This window comes from Tursiops truncatus, chromosome 6 (assembly GCF_011762595.2).
Source record: "Tursiops truncatus isolate mTurTru1 chromosome 6, mTurTru1.mat.Y, whole genome shotgun sequence".
Lineage (NCBI taxonomy): Eukaryota > Metazoa > Chordata > Mammalia > Artiodactyla > Delphinidae > Tursiops > Tursiops truncatus.
The window spans coordinates 62,383,312-62,405,139 of NC_047039.1; the positions used below are offsets into that span (position 1 = coordinate 62,383,312).

General features: G+C 42.8%; 1 protein-coding gene across 11 annotated transcripts in view; it reads left to right on the top strand.

Moving 5' to 3' along the window:
* Nucleotides 1–19,191, top strand: part of PUM3 (pumilio RNA binding family member 3) — a 95,723-nt gene extending 76,532 nt beyond the window's left edge. For 6 of the 11 annotated variants that reach the window (XM_073806162.1, XM_073806163.1, XM_073806165.1 and 3 more), the window contains one exon: nucleotides 589–883. In XM_073806162.1, coding sequence (XP_073662263.1) covers nucleotides 589–721 — 133 coding nt within the window. In that variant the 3' untranslated portion in view covers nucleotides 722–883. The other 5 variants (XR_012332510.1, XR_002176317.2, XM_019934767.3 and 2 more) reach the window with 5 other exon arrangements.
* The last annotated feature ends 2,637 nt before the right edge of the window (nucleotides 19,192–21,828 follow it).

Consider the following 21,828-nt stretch of genomic DNA (forward strand, 5'->3'; position numbering starts at 1 on the left):
CTTTGAGAATTTAAATAGCATGCTCTTGGTTGTATAGTTACTGAGTGGCAGAGGCAGGTTTCAGATCTGGGCAGTTAAGCTCCAAGGTAAAGCTCTTTACGCCTTCACTCAGTGTTTTGGCAATAGAGTTCAGTAAGAAGGCCATTCATTAACTGCTTACCTTTCATGCTCCCCACCGTTCCTCCGTGTACACCTATTCACGCATGTTAATTCAGTCACTCTGAGCATTTCTTGACTGTCTGCTCTGTGTACATGGTGCCATGAGATAAATAAAGCACAGGGTCCTTGCTCCTGAGCTTTTCTAGGTGGAGAAGGAAAGGTAGAATAAATGTAGTAAACAATTTTGAGGCAGGGTGTTCGTCCTAAGACAAAGTGAAAGCAGGACCTATTATGTGGTTTTAGAATATAGGCTACTAGCCCCCATCATTCATCTGATCAATGGGAAAAAAAAGTATGTATAGTTACACAACTTGTCTCACAAGTCAATGAATTTTTTGTACTGTGTGCGAAGGTAGTATTTGCAGACAATCTAAGGGTTTTTTATGAAATTTAATTTTTTGTTTGTTAATTTTTGTCTTCTCTCTTCAGCCTTCTCCAGAGCTCTGATCAAGATGTTGCAAATAAAGTCAAAGCTGGATTGAAAAGCCTTATTCCCACATTGGAAAAAAGCAAAAACACCAGCAAAGGAATAGAAATGCTACTTGAAAAACTGACTGCCTAGGTAGAAACTGCTAAGAACAAGTTGGAGTCATTTTTCCTCTTCTGTTTTCCCAGTACAGAAAAGAAGGGCTAGGGTCCATCTTACTGGTAATTTGGGTGCTCTGTATATGTGTTTCTTCTTTGTATACAAAGAATCTATTGATAAAATGATTTCTAAAAATGGCCTTTTTAAGAAAAAAATCTCAGCCTTCTCTTTTATCATATTGAATAGTAAGCAGATTACAATGTAAAATGTTTAACAGTCATGCACAGTGAGACCAACCAAATTTATATAAAATTTAATTTTATTTAATTGTGCATTGATTCAGGGGAGAAGACATCTTCAGTGAACAGTAGTCTGAGAGGGCTTCATGGAGGAGGAGGAACCTGAGAGTTTCCTGCTTCAGAGGAAGGCAGGATGTGGTAAAGGAGAGCCACGGGGAGTCCTTGGTGGGAGCAGTGAGGTGGCAGTCAGTGGTTTTGAACTGAACTTCAGGAAGGCTTGGGGCTTGTTGGGTACCGTCATGGGGATACTCTGCATCCAGGACAGCTGCATTCCTAGCTGCCTTATGGATTGGGTGCCATGTTAGATTTTATTTGAAACAAGCCACTCCAGGAAGTTAAGATTTTTAGGAGGAAATGTGCTGAATGAATTAGGGGATCATAGTGGGTAGCAGTGTTAAGGTCATTGTCACAGGAGAGATTTTCCTGTCTTTGAAACTGGGCCTTCCAAGTAAATAGCTCCTTGTAGTGAGACTTTCTCTTGGGACTTTCCCTGAAGTAGTTGAGGCCTACAGGGTTTGAGTTAGAAGGATATGCAATTTGTTAATAGTGCAGAAGTTGGAATTTAAGTACAAGTAGGATGTTTGAATTTTAAAACTACACTTGGCTTCCAAGCAACAAAGCTTGGAAGGATTGGTGAACCTTGGAAGAGTTCATGGCCAGGCTCATGTAGCCCTGCCTGTGAATACCTGACTGCTTTCGAAACCAGGCCTTGGGGCTTCCTCTAAGTAGCCTGATGTAACAGGACACCCACTCAGGTCTGTCACTGCAGTTACACCTCAGGTGAACAGCTGTGCCTTTCCTACCAGACCGCTGGGTCCCAGGACTACTCCCAACAGATGAGCTGCCAGGACGTTACCTGCTGCCCTCTCCTGTGGGTGCATTGAACCCTGCAGGAGCAAGAGAGCCGATGCCTGTAATTCTCTTTTGGCATGGATTCTCCTCCTACCCCCCACCCTGTACCCCGCCCCCCCACCACCACGACCCAGCCAGGTCTAAGGGTAGAGGTGGGACCGTTGGGGGAACTGGGGGTGGTGTGGGAGACAATGGGGAAGAGCTTGCTTTTGTTTGACTGATATATTGTGTGTTTGTTTTCCATATAAAGGGCCCATTTGGAAAGAGAGGGGGACAGAAATTCTGCTGTTTGTTCCATCTGTAAGACTAAAAAAATAACATCCGTAGTTTGGAAAGTTCGAATATTATGAAGCATATAACGAAAGAAGAAATTCTTCTTCTGCCCCACTCCTCCACACCCCTGCCTTGTCCTCCCCAGAAGCAACGACTTTCAGTTCTTTTTAGCTCTGCTAAGTTTTTAAATATATGATTTTTGTGGGTTAAAAAAAAAATCTATCCGTTTTAGGCATTTTCTTTTAACTTCCTGTTCTGGAAAAATACAGATTGAGACTTCACCACCACTGTCTCCCTACTTCTTTTCTTTCCATTTTCCCAGTAGAATTGCATCATCTTTGATAAATTGATGTTCAATTTATATGATTATGTTGACGTCAGTTGTTAAATACTGAAGGAAGTAGTGAGTTGTCATGACATTTCCTATACCATTTTTTTTCCTGGAATTAATAAATTGTCTCATTTATTTTTATTTGCTTACTTTCCTACATTCCTATAATTAATTTTTCTCAAACTGTCCATCAGAATTGCATACACTCTTCTCCAGTAGGCATTTTCCTCTTTTTTCAGCCTGGCAAGGCTCACATGTTATTCTGGGGTCAACCCCTTTCCCGATGGCTCCAGTATGTCCCATCTAGTGTGCCTCCAGTGGGTCATAGATGTGCTGAAATTTTAACAGCTTCAGCCCTTACTCCAGCAGGCCATACAAACATTTCCCTTGTGTGGTTCATGCAAAAGATCACTGGTATGAACTAATCCCAGGGGCCCTTTCCTTAAGTCAGTGATGGATTTAGGAAGGAGCCTGGCCAATGGACCTCAGAAGAGAAGTATATTCCTGGGAGAGGTTCCTTTGGTCTCACACCCACAAGGAACAGAGTCCCTTTCCTGCCGGCTGACTTTAGTATACGCAGAAAGCATACTGAGGATGGCTGAGTAAAAGGTTGAAAGAATCTGAAACTTTGATGTTGAACTGCTGAATAAATCAACTCCTGGAGCTGCCCTACCCCTGAACTTCCTGTTATGTGAGAGAATTAACTTTCATTTATCATTTAGGCCATTTTGAGCTGAATCTTTAGAAACTTGAAGCCACAATTGTGCTAACCTGTCAGTGAATACTGACTTCCACACTATCCAGTACATCAGGTCAACTGGCAGATACCTCCGCTGGAGCCACCTGGCTTTCTGAGCGTCCTAAGAACCTGCAGCACAGCCGTCCTCGTCCCAGGCCTTCCCTTCATGTCTCCTATGGAGAGCCCATTTGAGGATCCCATGCATTTCATTTTCTTGCTTAACATCCTCTTTTGAATGGGGCACAATCTCTAGTAGCATCCTGAGAAAGAATGCATATGAGGGAAAATTTTAAAGTCTGAATGTCTATTCTACCCTTTCACACCTGGACACCTAGTTTAGCTGGATATAGAATTCTAGTTTGAAATTAATTTTGCCTTGGAATTTTGAAGACATTGGTCAATATTTTCTTTGGCTTGCAGAGTTACTATGGAAGTCTAATGCCATTCTTATTCTCAGTCTTTTATATGTGGCCTTTTTTGGGGGGGGTTGTGAGGGGTTTCTCTGAAAGGTTTCAGGACTTTTTTAATCCCCAGCCTCCTTGTATTTCAGGATCATGTGCATTGCTATGTGTCATGTGTGTCTGCTCTTTATTCTTCGTGCTGGGTACTTGAGGATTTTAGTCGGAGACGTGAAGCCCTTCCATTTGGGGGCTGTATCTGTATTGTCTCCCTAACCCCCTCCTCCTCCAACCCTATTTTCTCTATTCTTTCTCGTTGAAAGAAGTCTGTTTTGCAGATTTCGAATGCTGATTTGATCCTCTAATTTTCTTTTTCAATTCTTTGGCTCTTTGTTTTGCTTTCTGTGTGAGATATTTCCTCCACTTTCTCTGTCAGCCCTTCCATTGACCTGTTCTTTTCTTGTTTCTTGAATGAAGTATCTCTTAAATCCCTGGGAATGTTGTCTTTTTTGTTTGTTTGTTTTACCTTGCTTTCTCTCTTGTGTCTGCACTTTTTGTTTATTTTGGTCTCTCATGTTTGAGACTTTCTGGGAGAGATCTTTGGCTCTCCTTTATATACTTAAGACATTTAAAGCTGATCAGAAAGGGGGCAGGCCCTTCTGGACTGTTGACTGCTCATTACACAGGTGATGAGGTAGGGATGCTCCTGTTTCACTGGAGTCCTCCAGATGTCAGGATCCATGGGCCTTGTGTCTGGGCCATTCTGTGCCTCTAGAGGGAAATCCACCTGGCAGCCAAAATTCTGGGTGCTCAACACTGCGTGCAGATTTTCATTAACCCACCTGCTTTGAGTACAGCACCTCTCCCTCATGTTCTCGTATGCCTGGGACCCCCTTGTCTGAAGAAATCGAACCACTGTGAGTCCACAAACTAAACTCTCAGCCTTCTGCCAGTGTGTGGAGTGGTAGTCAACCAGTTTTAGCCAATCCTCCTGTTTTCCATCCTAGGCCTCACTCCAGCTTTTCCCAGTACTTAGCACCTCTGCTTGCTGGGATTTTCTGTAGATCAGAGTGAGAATTAACTTGCTCCTCTGCTTATACGTGGTATTCAGCTTTCTTGGCCCTGATAACTTTCTCCGTGGCTTCCTCTTTTTCCAGATATTTGTTGTTGTTCACTGACGATGCCTTCTCTCCTGTTTGTTTCTTTCTTTGTTTTGACTTTCTACCATTTTAATTTATTCTTAGCAGAAATCAACAAATGGTTTTAACCAAATTGAGAACAACCTGCCTGGCTGAATGGAGGATGTATTTTCCATGCAAAAGTTTCCTGCTTTTGAGAATGTCTTTAATTTTTAAATTTAGCTTTTGTAGCTTTCAGATTGCACCCCATGCTTTTCTCAGGGATCGATCTGCCGTTGCCTAGAATGAAGGAGAACCTGTTCCCCTTTAAGCCTGGGGTAATATGTGTTTGCCTAATGGAATAAGGCTTCCTGCTTGCCTGAACGCAAAGGATAGGCTCTTTAAAATATGTGATGGCACTTGTTTCTGTTTGCAATGAAATTTTGAAAAGGTTACATCTTATTTATAGCAGATTAGTCACTCTTAAGGGTACATCTTACAAAGACAAGAGTGTGTGTATATTTTTAGAATAATGGTTAAGAGAGTACAGGGTCTCAGAAAAAGCAGCAACAGTTTATACTGAGCCGCTAATCAAACTATTTCTAAAACTAATGAACTTAAATAAGCATAAAAATCTGCCACTTGAACTTTTTTCTCACCTCTGAAACCGTTTAACGTAAGGAAACAGGTTATAATCATCTCCATCTGTTAAGGACTGAATTCATTTTGTCCCCTTCAAGTGTGTGTGTGGGAATCCTAACCGCCACTCCCACTTCTGTACCGTACCTCAGAAAATGACTATCTGCAGATAGAGTCTTTAAAGAGGTAATTAGGGTAAAATGAGGTCTTATGGGTAGGCCCTAGTTCAGTATGACTGGTGTCCTTGTAAGAAGAGATCAGGACACACCTAAAGAGAAGAACATGTGAAGGCAAGAGAGAAGAGGGCCATCCCCAAGCCAGGGAAAGAGGATTCCAAAAGAAACAAACCCTGCTGACACCTTCATCTTGGATTTCCAGCCTCCAAAAGCTGTTTGAGGAGATAAATTGCTGTTGTTTTCGCCGCCCAGTCTGCGGTATTTGTTAGGCAGCCTTAGGAAACTAAGACACCTTTTCTAAATTCAAAACCTCTACCACCACAGTGCCTCCAAATTCCCTACCCTTTTTCCCAGATGAATTCTTAAGGGTTTAAATGAAGTCAACCAGTAGATACGTTATTTGGATTGGTCTTTTCTGAATGGTAACTAAACGGCCCGCTCTGCTCTGCATTCCAGAGTTTGCAAACAGACACTGATTGCTGTGGGCATGTTTGTACCCAAAACAGTGACTTGGAAGATAGTGCCGATGTTTCCACTTGCATCCCTGTGAAGGAGTGGTGTTTGGAATCTTTCATCAAAATGATTTCTAATGTTTAAACATGGCCTCATGCCCATTGCTGAATGTAAGTGGACGAAGAGAGCTCCAAAAACATGGTAATGAGAAATTTTGGTCCATGCTGTCTTGTTTTTAGGGGAATTAATTCTATCTTGGGGAAAATGATTAGTTCTTCGTTGTGCCGATATGTGATAGCACTTAAGTGGAAGGTGATAGAAATCTGGTAAGGTTATGAGAATCATCTGACTGTGCTCTTGATGACTATAATTAAGCATAATGAATAATTTAGGTATTTTAAATGACTTCCAGATGCTTGAAAACAGACTTTGCTTTTAGATAGAAATCCTCTTGCATTTAAAACTCATGTTCTTATTGATAAACCTGCCAGTGAACACATTGACTTGCTGCTGTTACATTCCACAGTAGACAGTGATAGAAAGAATGAACATGATTTTTAAAGACCTGTGTAACAGCAAGGAAGTGCTTTTGAGGAAATGGACAAGTCTTGGGTGTTATTTTTCTTGCCCAATCAACTATTCTGCCCCATCTGTATTGCTTAATACTTAAATCTAGCTCTAAACATAGATGTTTTGAAACCCGTTGCATCTGCGTGTAATGTAACCTGGTGGACGTGTGTTTTGGTCTGGCTGGCACCTCTTTGGGGGCTCCCGTCGTCTCACGTTTCAGTCGTCCCGTTTGTGTAGGGTGAGCCCATCATGACCTGCCTTCATCAGATGCACGTGACCCAGGGCTCCCAAATCACAGCACCATTCACTTGGCCACGGTGTTTAGTTAATGGGTAAAGTGCGCCTTTTAACAAATAGCATCAAATCAGAATCTGGCATGGGACCAAAACAAGAGCATTTAGAGCTCTGGGGCTTCACTGGATCGCTGTGAGGTTTAACTCAACTTCAATTGAGTTTACATGTGAAAAGGACCTAGAACTGGGCCTGAATACACAGGTTGGGGCTCAGTCCCAGAGCCAGGCTTTCTAATGGCCAGGTAGAATCATGGGAGATTTGGAGATTGCTGGAAAGCTTTGTTGTCACAAAGCCGTGACTTGGAAGTCAGAGTTCCCATTGTTGAGTTTTTTTGCCATCAAACATTTCAGCAACCCTTGCCCCAAAATGCAGTATTACACTTGCACTTTTGAGTTTGTATTGGCTAAGAAATCACAAAGGAAGCTCCATGAATTCATTACCACTTTTAAATACATAATTTACCATCAATTTAAAGCAGCTGTGTACCTTTGAAAAGCCTTCACTCCATTTGTAGCTAGGGCTTGGGGCAAGGTAGGGTCTGCAGGCCCCCTGCAGTCTCTTCTGCCCACAGGTTAGGAAGCAAGGGTGAAAGCACTTGAGCCCAAATTGGCTGTTTTTTAAATGCAAATAACCCTGATAGGAACAGCACCTTTAGCTGTAGCCCGTGGTTAACACCTTCCTTTGAAGTCTATCAACTTTTCGGGTAGAATGCTGAGAGCTAGGCAGCTTGGAGAGGGAGTTGTTTCCTTGGGAAGGAGCAAGGGGTAATTTGAGGTCATTCACCTGGGCCAAAAAGCCTAGGAACAGCAGAGAAGTCCAGGGTTTCAACTTGCTTAGTGGTCTTGTCATGCAGAGATGGGTGTGAGTCAGCACCGGGAGACACTGGGCCAACTCCAGGTGATTGCTTTGTAGAGGAAGTTGCCTTGAATTTGTTTGAGAAGCTTGGACCCAGCGTGGGTTCTGCCCCTTACTAGGCAGGTGATTTTGGTCCTCAGTTTTCTCATCTACAAAACAAGCCACCTGCTTCACGTTCCCTCAATTAGTAGACTTCTTTAAACAAGAACATTCACTACAAATGGGAGGGTTTTTTTTTTTTTTTTTTTTTGCGGTACGTGGGCCTCTCACTGCTGTGGCCTCTCTCGTTGCGGAGCACAGGCTCCGGACGCGCAGGCTCAGCGGCCATGGCTCACGGGCCTAGCCGCTCCGCACCATGTGGGATCTTCCCGGGCTGGGGCACAAACCCGTGTCCCCTGCATCGGCAGGCGGACTCTCAACCACTGCGCCACCAGGGAAGCCCCTGGGAGGGGTTTTTGAGAGCAGTACCGCAGTGAAAAGCACTAGGAGTTTGTTTTCAGAAGATCTGGCTTTGAAGCGCGGCCCTGAGTCTGACCAGAAATGTGAGTCACAATCTTTAGAAACTTCTGTTTTCTTATTTATAAAAATAGAGATAGTACCTGAAAATTTCAGAGGGTTGAGGTCAGAATCAAATGAGATTGTGTATGTGAAGATGCCTTGTAAAACTTTGTAGGTGTTCATGATTCCCGAGATAGGTTGGATATTCCTTGCCTTGTTTGGTTCCCAAGTCACAGGGTTGCAGTGTGCCAGGGACTCGGCCAGAGGTGCAGGGTGGAAGAAGGGGAGAAAGGACCTTCTCCAGGGGAAGAACCTTCGGTGACTTAAGTTAATACAAGGAGTACACAGCCCTCCTCCACCAGGATTGTGGGGGGACAGGCATGTCCTGACTCACCTTAGAAGCAGGTAATACGTGGTACTTTGATTCTACAGTACAACAAATCATGCATTTGGGATAAGGTGAGAGCTCAGCAAACGGCGTTTGAGGCCTGGCCTGGCCTGGGAATCGAAGGATTAGTATGGTAGAATGAAAGGAGCTTGGGATAGATGTGAGTTCTAACCCGCAACCCACCAGTAGATCAGGTGGTTTCTAGATGGGATGCTCCAAGTCCCAGCTTGCCCTGAGATGCCTTGGGGAGCAGCACTGTGGTAGGAAGTGGGGGCAGAGCCGATGGGGCTCTTGACCAGCCACCTAGGCTCCAGTGAGAGCAGCCCCGCTAATATCTGTTTAACACGTTCAGATTTGGAGTTAGGTTTCTTTTTGTAACAGGGTTCTGCTGTTAAAAACAAACAAAAAGCTAGAAAACCACTGAGATTGCAATCTCCTGCACGGTGTCCTCAGTGCTGCATGCAGTCAGCAAGCTGGGCCAGAAGGGAGGCATTAGACTGCGAGCAGATTTCCTGTGAAGCCACGAGGCTTAAGCATCTGGGCCGCTTGCTTGCTTGGCATTCCAAAGCCTGCTACATCATTTTGTATTCATACTTTAATTTTTTCTTAAGGGGAGATCCTAAATTGTACAGGCTTTAGGCCCCACGAATCCTGGATCCCTTGCGTTAGACGCAAGCTTCTTTTTTTTTTAGAAATTTATTTTTAATTTATTTATTACTTTTGGCTGTGTTGGGTCTTTGTTGCTGCGCTGTGGGCTTTCTCTAGTTGCGGCAAGCAGGGGCTACTCTTCGTTGTGGTTCCCAGGCTTCTTATTGCGGTGGCTTCTCTTGCGGAGCACGGGCTCTAGGCACGTGGGATTCAGTAGCTGTGGCGCACGGGCTTAGTTGCTTGTTCCACAGCATGTGGGATCTTCCCGGACCCGGGCTCGAACCCATGTCCCCTGCATTGGCAGGCGGATTCTTAACCACTGTGCCACCGGGGAAGCCCAAGACGCAAGCTTCTTAATGTACAGACATCACTACACACCCGTCCTAGTGAACTGAACGTGCACCCTTAGAAAGAACAAACCAGCCATTTGGAATGGGGTGGGTGTTGCTTTGCAAGCTCAACTTTATTAAGTGATGGCAAATCCAGTGCTGTATTATTCCTGCTAAATAAGAATGGATATATAATATTGGTTATTGCTCATCTTCTTTCTTCTCCTCCACCAGCATTATCAGAGTAGCATAGCTTTGAGGCTAAGAACGCATACTGTGTAACGATTCCCCATAGAATACTGTCATGTGATGTATTGAACACAGTGCCTGGACATGAAAAGCGCTCATAAGTTTTCGTTTTCCTTATTATCATCATTGAGTGATTAGTCGAGATAGAAACAACTAGTTTCCTATCTCAGTACCTCAGAAACAGAACGCCAGTTTTTGGTTGGGTGGACTGCCCAACTCAAAAACATTTCCGCCTTGTTCACAGAAAAGTTTTTTTGCCAATGAGATGTAAGAATAAATGTATTCATGCAGGAAGTCACGTTAAAGGAGAGAGAGTGCCCTCCTCTGGTCTTTTCTTTCTCTCACTCCTTTGAACTTAGATGTGATGGCTGGAACTTCAGCATCTGTATTGGAGCATGTGGACAAGGTTTTTACCTTATAGGCGTGTGAGCAGAAGGGAGCCTGTGTCCCTGCCAGCTTCATGGAGTTGCTATATTAACCTTGGACTATCAGCTCTCAAACGCTTTTATAAAGGCAGGGTTCTCAAATCACTTGGATGGCTTGTTAAAACAGATTTCTAGGCCCTACCCCAAAAGTCTCTGATTCAGTAGATAATGGTTTGGAGCCAAAGAGTCTGCATTTTTAATAAGTTCCCAGGTGATACGGATTGTGCTGGTCCCAGAACCATGTTTTGAAAGCCAAGGTTTTACGCATTTAGGGAAATAAACTTTTCTTGTTTAAGGGGTTAAACAAGATTTGGGGCTATTTTGTTATTAAAGTTGCGTCTTACACATTATTTAACTTTAGTAAGTAACTCTTCTTGCTCTGCTGAGTGTTGAGGAGCAGCAACACGACTAAAATGCCCCTCAGAGCGAAGCAGAGAGATGGGATGAACTGCACAAGGAGTTTTGGGCCTCTGCATCGTTCATCTGTCAGATCGGTACTGAGCACCTGGTATGTGCTAGGCATGTACAGAAATAACTGAGACGTGGTCATGATTAACAGTAGTTAACCTCCAGGATTTAACAGCTGATACTCATGTGGAAGTCCAGTTGAATCAGACTCATTATAACCAGTGTCTGCAAGAGAGTGATGAAATGAGCAAATGACTTCTCATCATTTGATTAGTCCGGAAACGGGGAGGGGCACAGGGCTGGAGGGAGGGGTCCTTAGAGGCCATCAGAGGCAGTGGTAATCCACCTTACCTGCACGTCGGAATCACCTAGGGAGCTTTAAAATACTGATGCCTGGGCCCCGTTTCCAGGGATTCTGATTTGACTGGTCTGGGGTGGAGCCAGGGTACTGAATTGTTGAAAGTTCCTGTGGTGATTTTAATAGGTTGAATAAGGCTGAGCTAAACCAACTCAGAGAGATGAGGTGCCGGCCCCAAGGTGGCATAGAGGGTCAGAGGCAGGCCCCCTGCTATCCAGGAGTGCTCGTCAGATGTGTGGCTGGCCTTAGAAACCTGCTCGAGGCCAGGTACACGGCCAGGTTAATTCCCCTTCGCCTTTAATTGTCCGTGACATAGGATGTGTGGTGCTGTAAGCGTGCATCTGCTCCCAGCTCGGTGACAGAGAGCTCGCTGCAACTCATCAGTTTCGCTAACAAGATTTTCCTTGGTGACAGCAGAACAGATCATTTTAATTAGCATTAGATAATGAATTTAAGAGCATTGAAGTAGTTCCAAAATCTCCCTTAACTTCCCTAAATAACATCATCCAGGAAGTACTCTAGTGGGATTTATTGTTGAGAAATATCTGTGGTAAGGACACAGCAGATGAGTCTCATTGCATGGGATTATTTTCCCTGGTTTTACTTTGAACATACAGACAGAACCACCGGCTGTCAGAGCTGCAGGGACTGAAATGTCTTCTGATGTCCTCATCCCTTATCGGGTTTGCACATCTCCTTGTCCAGTTGTCCCCATGAGTTGGCTGTGACCCTGAACTTAGACCTGCTAGTAACAGGGAGTTCATCCCCAATCTCCTGAGAAGCACCTTCCACTCAGAAAGTCCTTCCTTACACTCAGCTGAGAAGGACCCCTATAACTTCCCCCCTTGATCAATTCTGCTTTCTGGGAATTCACTCCCTGCCCTTTACCACCGGGGGAGCAGGACAACATCTCTGGGGGCATCTTAAGGGATTTGAATAGATGTTGTGTTGGGGATGAATACTGCTGCCGTTGGCCTCTGACTGAAGGGGCTGGGAAAAAATGCATTGTCCTTTCTGCCCTGAAAGAGCTTGCAAGTGGATTTGCCCTCTCTCTAAATTTCTGTGAAATTGGCAGTGGATATTTTTGATTCACATCTGTCTCAAAGAAAAAAGGAAAAGAAAAATCTCGGCAAACTTTTAAGCCGTTAGGCATGGGAGTGCCCATCTTGTTATTACGGTGCTAGTGTCTCCTGGGTCATATTCTGTGATTTAGAAAGAGGGTGTCTGTTTTCCTTTCCGAATTGGCCTGACCCCACTGTGGAGAAGCTGTTGCATCCCTAGACCTTAGCTGCTCTCTGGTAACCTGAATCAGTAATGTGAAATTGCATGAGCCAAAGACTCTCAGATTCCAGTTTTCTTGACACTTTTTTTTTTGTTTTTTAATTTATTTTTGGCTGCACTGGGTCTTCACACGGGCTTTCTCTAGTTGTGGCCAGCAGGGGCTACTCTTCGTTGCGGTGCGTGGGCTTCTCGTTGCGGAGGCTTCTCTTGTTGCGGAGCACGGACTCTCGGTGCACGGGCTTCAGTAGTTGTGGCACGCGGGCTCAGCAGTTGTGGCGCCCAGGCTCTAGAGCACAGGCTCAGTAGTTGTGGCGCATGGGCTTAGTTGTTCCGCAGCATGTGGGATCTTCCCGGACCAGGGCTTGAACCAGTGTCCCCTGCATTGGCAGACAGATTCTTAACCACTGCGCCACCAGGGAAGCCCCCTTGCCTCTTTTAAACATAAATTTCGTAAAGTAAGATAATACAAGACTATTGCCTATTGGCTTTTCTATGGGCCAAGATAAAAGTATTAATTTTGTTAAGTCTGTAGTTTAAAAAAGTAGACTTTTGGAGGTATTAGAGAATTATTGTTAGATGTACTGTACAATCACATCCCATGTTTAAGTTACGCTTGCTCTGACACCAACTGGAATACTGCTGTGTGCTTTTGATGCTAATCACCCAGAGTTAGTGTCATATCCATAGACTTAAGGGCATGGTCCCCAACAAGACTGCCCTGTCTTCAGATGCCAGCCACACTTTAGGAGTCCCCAGGCCACCCACACTCCTGACCACTGGCTACAAATTCAGAAGTTCACACAACCCTTCAGGTTCAATAATTCACTAGAAGACTTACAAAACTCAGGAAAGCACCATGCTGTGACTATAGTTTTATTGTAAAGGATACAAATCAGGACTAGCCAAATGAGGAGATGCATAGGGCAAGGTGTGGGAGGGTCTCAAATGCAGAGCGTCCGTGCTCTCTCCTGGTGGAACACATCACTCTCTCAGTACCTCAGTGTGTTCCCTAATCAGGAAGTTACACTTAGCTGATCTCTAGAGTTTTTAGTGGGCATGATAGATGGAATCATTAGTTATGGGATTGGACTTAATCTCCAGCCCCCCTCCCCTCCCTGGAGGTTGGGCTGGCTCCAAGTCCCCAAACTCCAATCATGTAGTCTTTCTGGTGACCAGCCCCCATCCTGACTTACCTCATCTCGTAGCATAAACTCAGGTGTGATCCAAGAGGCTCATGAATAAATACATGCTCCTATTACTTGGGAAATTCTAAGGCTTAAGAGTCTTTCTCCCAGGAAGCAGGGACAAAGGATGTGCTTGCAGAGGAGTGGGAGGCAAGAGTGATTGTCACACCCAATCGGTATGTGCCCCAAAGTGAATGTGAATGGGAGACTTGAATCAGTGGTGGTTTTATTTGGTCGCCGCACACTTCTTAAAGGTTTTGTCATGCCAGTGTTTAAAAGATTGTGCTCTCTATTATGTTGTACATTATTAAATACATTGTATGTTTATACATACATATACAGGCAGAAACCCATGATCTGTATTAACCGTTCTTTATAGGTAATTTTCAAGGTGATTTTGGCTGCATGTGATTTTTGCCTTACCGACTATAGAGTCTAGCCTCCATGAGCTCCCTGATTTGAGGCAACCCATTCAGGTTGTTGGGCAGCCTTCAGGGTCAGGGAGTTTCTTATGTTGAACCAAGTCTGTCCCCTGGTCCTGTGACTCTACCCTCTAGAGTCACACAGAGGACAGCCTCTGTTAGAAGAGGACTTTCAATACTTGAACACAGAGATCCCATATGCTCCTAAATCTTCTTTTCTCCAAAGCAAACATTCTTTGATTTCTTCAGCCATTTTTAGTACATTCTTCTACATACATGGTTTTAGGACTTTCTCATGAATATTTAATGGCCCTTGTAAACTGCAGTGCCAAGAACTGAATACAACACTCCGAGTAGTTAAGTAATTATAGAACAGCTCTTACATTTCCTGATTTGGCACTCTATGCCCATTGATTCAGTCATCCCGAGATTACACTTTTTTAGCTGAATTGTAATTTCTCAGTCTTTTTCACAGATCAAGTAAATGCACTTTGGACACATGTTCCTTAGATGCCCGACATCCATCTCCCTCTCTCCTGGTAACGTCGTCATGATTTGGCTGGTTACTTCCGCCTTCTCAGTCTATACCCAGAGATAGGAACACAGCCCGGGACTGAACAATCAAAACACTGTTCCCTTCATCATAGTGTGTAGATCGTTCGTTTAAATTATTGAGGAAGAGGGCCTCTCTTTCCACTGGCATTTCAATACCAATATGATAAAAGCCTTGAGTTACTACTGAATGAAGCCAACATGGAGGAAAGCAGAATAGAAGGAGAGCAGTAGAGGGAGAGAGACTGAGTCTTTGTGACACCATTTGTGCCAGCGTCCAACTCTGCCTAAGGCTCTGACCTGGACTTTCCAGTTACTTGAAATTGCTGTTCTTTTGTTTGTTTGCTTAAACCGATTTTAGCTTCAGTCAAATGAGGCCTAACCAATATACTGTTTTCTATTTAGTAGTGTGGTAGTAAATGTTGAACAACCAGTTCTCGTTGGGAAGGGAAAGGAAAGGCCCTGATTTACAGTGCTTGCTAATTTCTAGAGTCTAAATACCCCGCTGTGACCAATTACAAGCTAACATGTTAACCTGTTCACAAATTTTCTAAGAATTTAATGATCTATGCTCATAAGCCAGCTTCAGCACACTACGGCTTCTATATCTTTACTCAAGATATTAATAAAAATTTTGATCAAAACCAAGCCAAGGATCAAGCTCAGAAGCCAACTAGAGAACTCTCTTCTGTTGTCCAAGTTGTTGTGGATACGTCAGCCAACGTTCTTTGGGCAAGCCCAACGAGCTACAGATTTAACTCTTTTTACTAAAATCCAGCCCATGTTTCTAAATACTTTGTCCACTATTACGAGAAAATGTCAGGAATTCTGCTAATGGCAAGTCCTCTACATTCTTGCATCCCTCTGTGCTGTCAGTCCAGTCCTTGTAGGAAGTGGAGTCACCTTGTCATGGTTTGCTTCAGTGACCCATGCTGCCTCCTGAAGACCACTGTTTTCCATTCTAAATGGCAAGCCACCTGCTAAGCACTCTGGGGGAGGACTTTTATTGCTTGCCAATTGTTTCTGGAATCTCTCCTTCTCCCCACTTGGAAAACTTGAACATGGTCTGTGTCCAGTCTTTCTTCACTTTCACAGATTATTTCAGGTATGTGCCATGGGAGAAGTCAGAAATGAGGAGAGTTGGAATTTTGTCTAACCTTTATCATTTTTATTTTTGTAATTTTGCCAAAATCTATTTTCCCTCCAACAGATCTGCAATTTTTTATGGGTCTAGAGGCCTGCCTTATGGAAAGAAACTAGAGTTCTAATCAGTTCTTCAGTCCTGACATTTGTGTCTCTCTTAATAATGTTTGCTGTAGCCTTTTTGATAAGAAGCACACTTCCACTGGTAGAATTTTAGTTCCCTCTCCTTTTGCTTCACCCACATGTTCTTCATTGTGTCTATTTCGGATCTATGGATTTCCAACTAAGTCTACACCCTCTTAACATTTCATATGATTCTTCTTACTCCTCTGTAGATATTTCTTTTCAATGATTCAACTTTCCACAGGGTCATACTTTGTGAGATCCTCAACCCACCAAGTTTCCTTGACACTTGTAAGACTGTAGTTCCCTCAGATTAAAATTCCGTGTTTGCCGTGGTCATTCCTTTTGTACATCATTATAAAGACATCTGAGGTCATCAGTGCTATAGGTGAACCCACTCTGTGGTTTCGTAGTGGGAATTATTGCCATTTTATCTAGTTAGTTTTCTCTGTTGCTTTCATCTTTCAGTGTAAGGAACTCTTTTTCAGGTTAGCGATCATGAGTTAGCAAATGCATTCTTCCTGATCCCATGATGCAGTGATACACCACATCCCTGGCCTGGGACTCAGTATTCTCCTGGCTTTACCATAGCCTTCCTAACCAAAATCCTGTTCCTGAACATCATCTTCACAGCCAGCTCTTCACTTCCCAAATCTTCGATACTCCAACTGTCCTTGGGGAAAAGAACATGAAAGTGAGACCTATGCAACCAAGTCCCTTAGTTGCCAAACTAGGATCAGCAGGGCATAATGGCTATGGCATTCAAAAGGGAGTCATGTTCTTGGGGTCTAGTCCCACCTTGGCTACTCACTGACTCAGTGACCTTGGACAAGCCCCTTTAAGCCTCTGGGATTTGGTTTTTTGTTGTTGTTTTTTCCTCTCATTTGATAGGTGGAAATAGTTGTCTCCCTGCCTATAGCTCAGGGTTATGTTCAGAATGAAGTAAGATGGTATGTGTGAAAGTGTTTGTGAACTGAGCATTACACACAAGTGGGCTTCTGTTAGTAACATTACCAAGGCTTCTTGTGAAATATAGGATGTGAAATTGTTGAGGGTGAGGATTATAATCAGGTTTTCTGTCTCCAGGGCAGTTCTCATTCTCCCACAGGAATTTTTGAGCAGGAAGTAAGAAAAGTGAAAAAAAACAGGAGTGGCTTTATTTGGGTGGTGGAGAAAATGTAATTTGAAACTTACGAAAAGTTGCAAGAACCAACATATACCCTTCACCCTGATTCACCAATTGTTTATATTTGCCCCATGTTCTCTTTTTTTCTCTAAACATATTTTTGTGCATGTGTATTTTGGAATGATTTGAGAGTAAATTGGAGATACGACCCTTTATCCCTAAGTACTTCTTTATCTCTTTCCTTAGACAAGGACATTTTCTCACAAAATCATAGTACAGTTCCCAAAATCAAGAAATATAACAGTCATGTAATACTACTTTCTAATCCACAGTCTGTATTACAATCTTGTCAATTATCCCAGTAAGTTCCTTTATGGCTTCTTTTTTTTAGTCCATGGTCTATTCCAGAATCACATATGGCGTTTAGTTGTTATGCCTCTTTAATCTCCTTTAATCTGCAGTAGTTCTTCAGCATTCCTTTGCCATGATTGACTGTAACATTTTTGAAGAGCACAGAAGAGTCATGTCCCTCAGCTTGGGTTTGCCTGATTTAACCCAGAGTTTGCTGTATCTAGGCAGGAGTAGCACAGAAATGATGCTGTGCCCCAGGTACATCAGGAGGCATCTTCAGTTTGTCCTATTTTTGCTGATGTTAACTTTGACCTTTTGGTTAAAGAGGGTCTGCCTTCTTAACTTGAAAGCTACTTCTTCTTTTTAAATTAATAAGGAATTTGGAGGAATGTATGCTGAGACTATGTAAATACTGTGTTTCTCCTCAAACCTTTGCCCATGAGTTCTGCCATCCTTTGATGATTTTCTACCCCTACCATTTAAGTATAGCCGGATAATATTTGAAATATTCCCTGATGTATTTTTCCTTCTCAATAATTCTTCTTTGTTCTGTGTTCTTTCCATTGTTGGGACTAAGGCTCACTGCCCCAGGGAAGGGTGGATGCTGGGGACCTTTAAGAACAGAGTAAAATTCTTGACTTGTTTCAAAATGAGCTCTTGAAAGCCACAGCTGTCAATTTTAAGAGATGCATTTTTACAGGAAGAGAGGTGTTCCTTCTTCCTCCTTCCCTGCTTTCATTCTCACTTCTTTTAATTTTAAAAGGTTGGCTTTGATGATTAGTATAGCAAAGCCTAACCCTACTGGATAATTAATTCAGGAAAGAAACTTCAATGGATGCTATAACCTGTTGGAGAATAGGCTATTTGCTTGACGTCAAAAGGATTACATCTCAGATTGCTTACAAATTTCACGGAGAAGATGGTACCTTTGAAGGAGAGATCTTGCAGTTGTCACTTTATCCAAGTAATAAAACTAGTAGCAAGACACGTGACATTAAGTGCCTCCTGCTATGCTGCTTTCTCACTGCATTTAGCATGAACATCACCTATGAAGTGATTTTGCCAGAATGGCTCAATCTGAATCATCTAGTCTCTAGACTGAATTTCCAGTTTATCATAAATACATGGGAGAGAGGAGCAGGTTAAATGATACCCCCCCCCACACACACACACACAAATGGTCATGAAGAACCTAGGGGCAAGACGGGAATAAAGACGCAGACCTACTAGAGAATGGACTTGAGGACACGGGGAGGGGGAAGGGGAAGCTGGGAGAAAGTGAGAGAGTGGCATGGACTTATATACACTATCAAATGTAAAACAGATAGCTAGTGGGAAGCAGCCGCATAGCACGGGGAGATCAGCTCTGTGCTTTGTGACCACCTAGAGGGGTGGGATAGGGAGGGTGGGAGGGAGCCGCAAGAGGGAGGAGATATGGGGATGTATGTATATGTATAACTGATTCACTTTGTTAAAAAGTAGAAACTAACACACCATTGTAAAGCAATTATACTCCAATAAAAATTTAAAAAAATAAAATAAAATCAATTGTTAATAAATAAATAAATAAATGATATCACAAGTAAGCTATCAGGTGAATTCAGAATGTGAGATTTTTTTCCCCAATAGGAAAAAATAGAGGGGGTTGTGCTAGACAAGATGATACTAAAGAGACAAAACAACCAAATGTAATGGTTAACCTTTATAAGATTCTGTTTTGGGTTTGTTTTTTAAGCCATAAAACAGGTTATTGGCATACCTGGAGAAATTTTAATATGGACTGGATATGAATTGCTGGAGTTGTGATTTATGAAATCATTGTCAAATTTCTTATTTGTGATAATGTTATAGTAATTATACAGGAGAATTTATTTAGAGTACACATGCCAAGATATTTAGAGGTGTTGTGTCATTACTGTGGGGAGACAGTTCTTTATCAATTTCTGCACCATCTTGTGAGCAAAGACACTAACAGCTTTTGTGCCAGACAGTCTTTTTTTTTAAATAAATTTTTTTATTTTAGACTGCATTGGATCTTCATTGCTGCACGTGGGCTTTCTCTAGTTGAGGCGAGCAAGGGCTACTCTTCATTGCGGTATGTGGACTTCTCATTCCGGTGGCTTCTCTTGTTGCGGAGCACGGGCTCTAGGTGCGTGGGCTTCAGTAGTTGTGGTGCATGGGTTCTAGAGCGCAGGCTCAGTAGTTGTGGCCCACGGACTTAGTTGCTCTGCGGCATGTGGGATCTTTCCAGACCAGGGCTCGAACCCGTGTCCCCTGCATTGACAGGTGGATTCTTAACCACTGCGCCATCATGGAAGTCTCACCAAACAGTCTTTTCAATGACATTTGACTAGCAGAAAGCTTTGGAAGATAGAGTGTCTCTCTCTAAGTCAAAGGGAAAGGTTTTTTTTTAGAGTGTAGCATAATAAAAACAGAGTCCCCCTCTCGGGTAAAAGTCAAGCAGGTTTCCTTGCAGCCCATTATAAAAGATTTGAGCTTCCTGAGCTTGGAGTTCCTTAATTGTGACACAAACCCACTGTGTGTACAGCACCCCTCCTCCCAGGCTTCTCTGTGTTACCCCCCCTGGGAACTGAGGGCAAGGGAAGCCAACGTGAACAAGAAGTTCATGCCACTTGCTGTGCTGAGAGTAGTAAAGTCCTTTGTCTCTGACACAGAAGTCCTGTGTCTTCTACCAGCATCTATAAAACTATGGTTGTTAGCTTGCAGCCTGGGAGAAGGTCCTTCATATCTGATGAAGGACTTGTATCTAAAATATACAAAGAACTAATTCTTAAAGCTCAATAATGATAATAAAAAAACCCCAACCCAATTCAAAAGTGAACAAAAGATCTGAACAGATCCTTCACCAAAGAAGATATACAGATGGCAAATATGCATATGAAAAGATGTTCCACATCATATGTCATTAGGGAAATGCAAATTAAAACAACAATAAGATGCTACTACACACCTATTGGAATGGCCAAAATCCAAAACATTGACAACACCCAATACTGGTGAGGCTATAAAGAAATAGAAACTCTCATTGCTGATGAGAATGCAGAATGGTACAGCATTTTGGAAGACGGTTTGTCAGTTTCTTAGAAAGTTAAACAGTATTACCATGCCATCCAACAGTCGCACTCCTATTTACTCAAACTAGTTGAAAACTTATGTGTGCACAAAACCTACACACAGATGTTTATAGAAGCTTTACTAAGAATTGTCAAAAACTGGAAGCAACCAGAAAGTCCTTAAATACGTGAATGAATGTGCTACATCTATACAATGGGATATTATTTATCAACAACAACAAAATGAGCTACCAAACCATGAAGAGACATAGAGGACTTTTAAATTCATAGTTAAGTGAAAGAAGCCAGTCTGAAAAGGCTGTGCACTGTGTGATTCCAACTATATAACATTTTGAAAAGACAAAACTATAGAAGACAGTAGAAAGATCCATGTTTGCTAGGAGTTTGGTGGGGATGGAGCGTGGGAGAGAGAGAAATAAATGGAGCTCAGGGAATTTTAAGGGCAGTTAATCTATTCTGTGGATAAATGACATTATACATTTGTCAAATCCCATAGAACAACACATAAAGTGAACCCTAATATGAACTATGGACTTTAATTAATAATACTATATCAATATTGGTTCATCAGTTGTAAGAAATGTACCACGCTAATGTAAAATGTTAATAATAGGAGAAACTATGGATGAGGGTGGTGGGAGGGTGGCAGGAAGAGTAAAGGAGAACCTTGTGTACTTTCGGCTCTATCTTTCTGAAAACCTAAATCTAACTTTTTAATAATTTTACTATTTGAAAACTATTTTTACGTAATTAATGTACACTTTTGTTTATAAATGCCTGATTTAAAAAGAAAAAAGTATAAAAAAAGTGTGGCGAGAGAGAGCATGCTAGAGTCATATATAGTAAAACATTAACTGGCGTTGAATCTAGGTGGAGGGTGTGCAGATTTTCATTTTACTATTCTTTCTACTTTTCTCTCTGCATTTCCTAATGGAAATGAGTGGACTGAGGCCAGATCTAGAGGACTGGAAACACTAAGTATGTGTCAGTGGGGAAATAGGTGGTGATACAAGGCCAGGTTTTCTGCCATGCAGAGGATGACAGAAACTCATTCTCATCTGGGCTTGGGTGGGGGTGGCCCCTGAGAGGATTTAATGAGGAGAGTGAGGGTGAACCACTGCTGTAGGTTCTTGAGAAGGACATCAATAGTCTTCTTACCCGATTGAGTCGGTACCTGATTGGGTTGAAGGGAACACAAAACCTCAGATAACTGATGACCTCTGTAGACAGAGAAAATTTGTATCTTGATTTCTAAGAGTGTATTTGAAGGAGACTGCAGATGTCTTAGAGGAGCCCCAGATACAGGGGTACTGATCACAGCAAAATGGAAACAATGGCATGTTTAGGGAAGGAGCACATAAGATGGTACTGCAGATCTGATCTCCTGTGATGCTGCAAGGGACAGACAGCAGCCAGAATGACTGTGGGCTGCCTAGGCTTTGTGGTGGGCATGAGAAAGGCGTGGAACAACCTACATCCACCAGAGGCAGGATCTCCGAGGACAAGGGCACCTGAACAGTGGATTCCTTAGGTTAAGAGACGGGGAGCAAAGAACAGATGGATGAG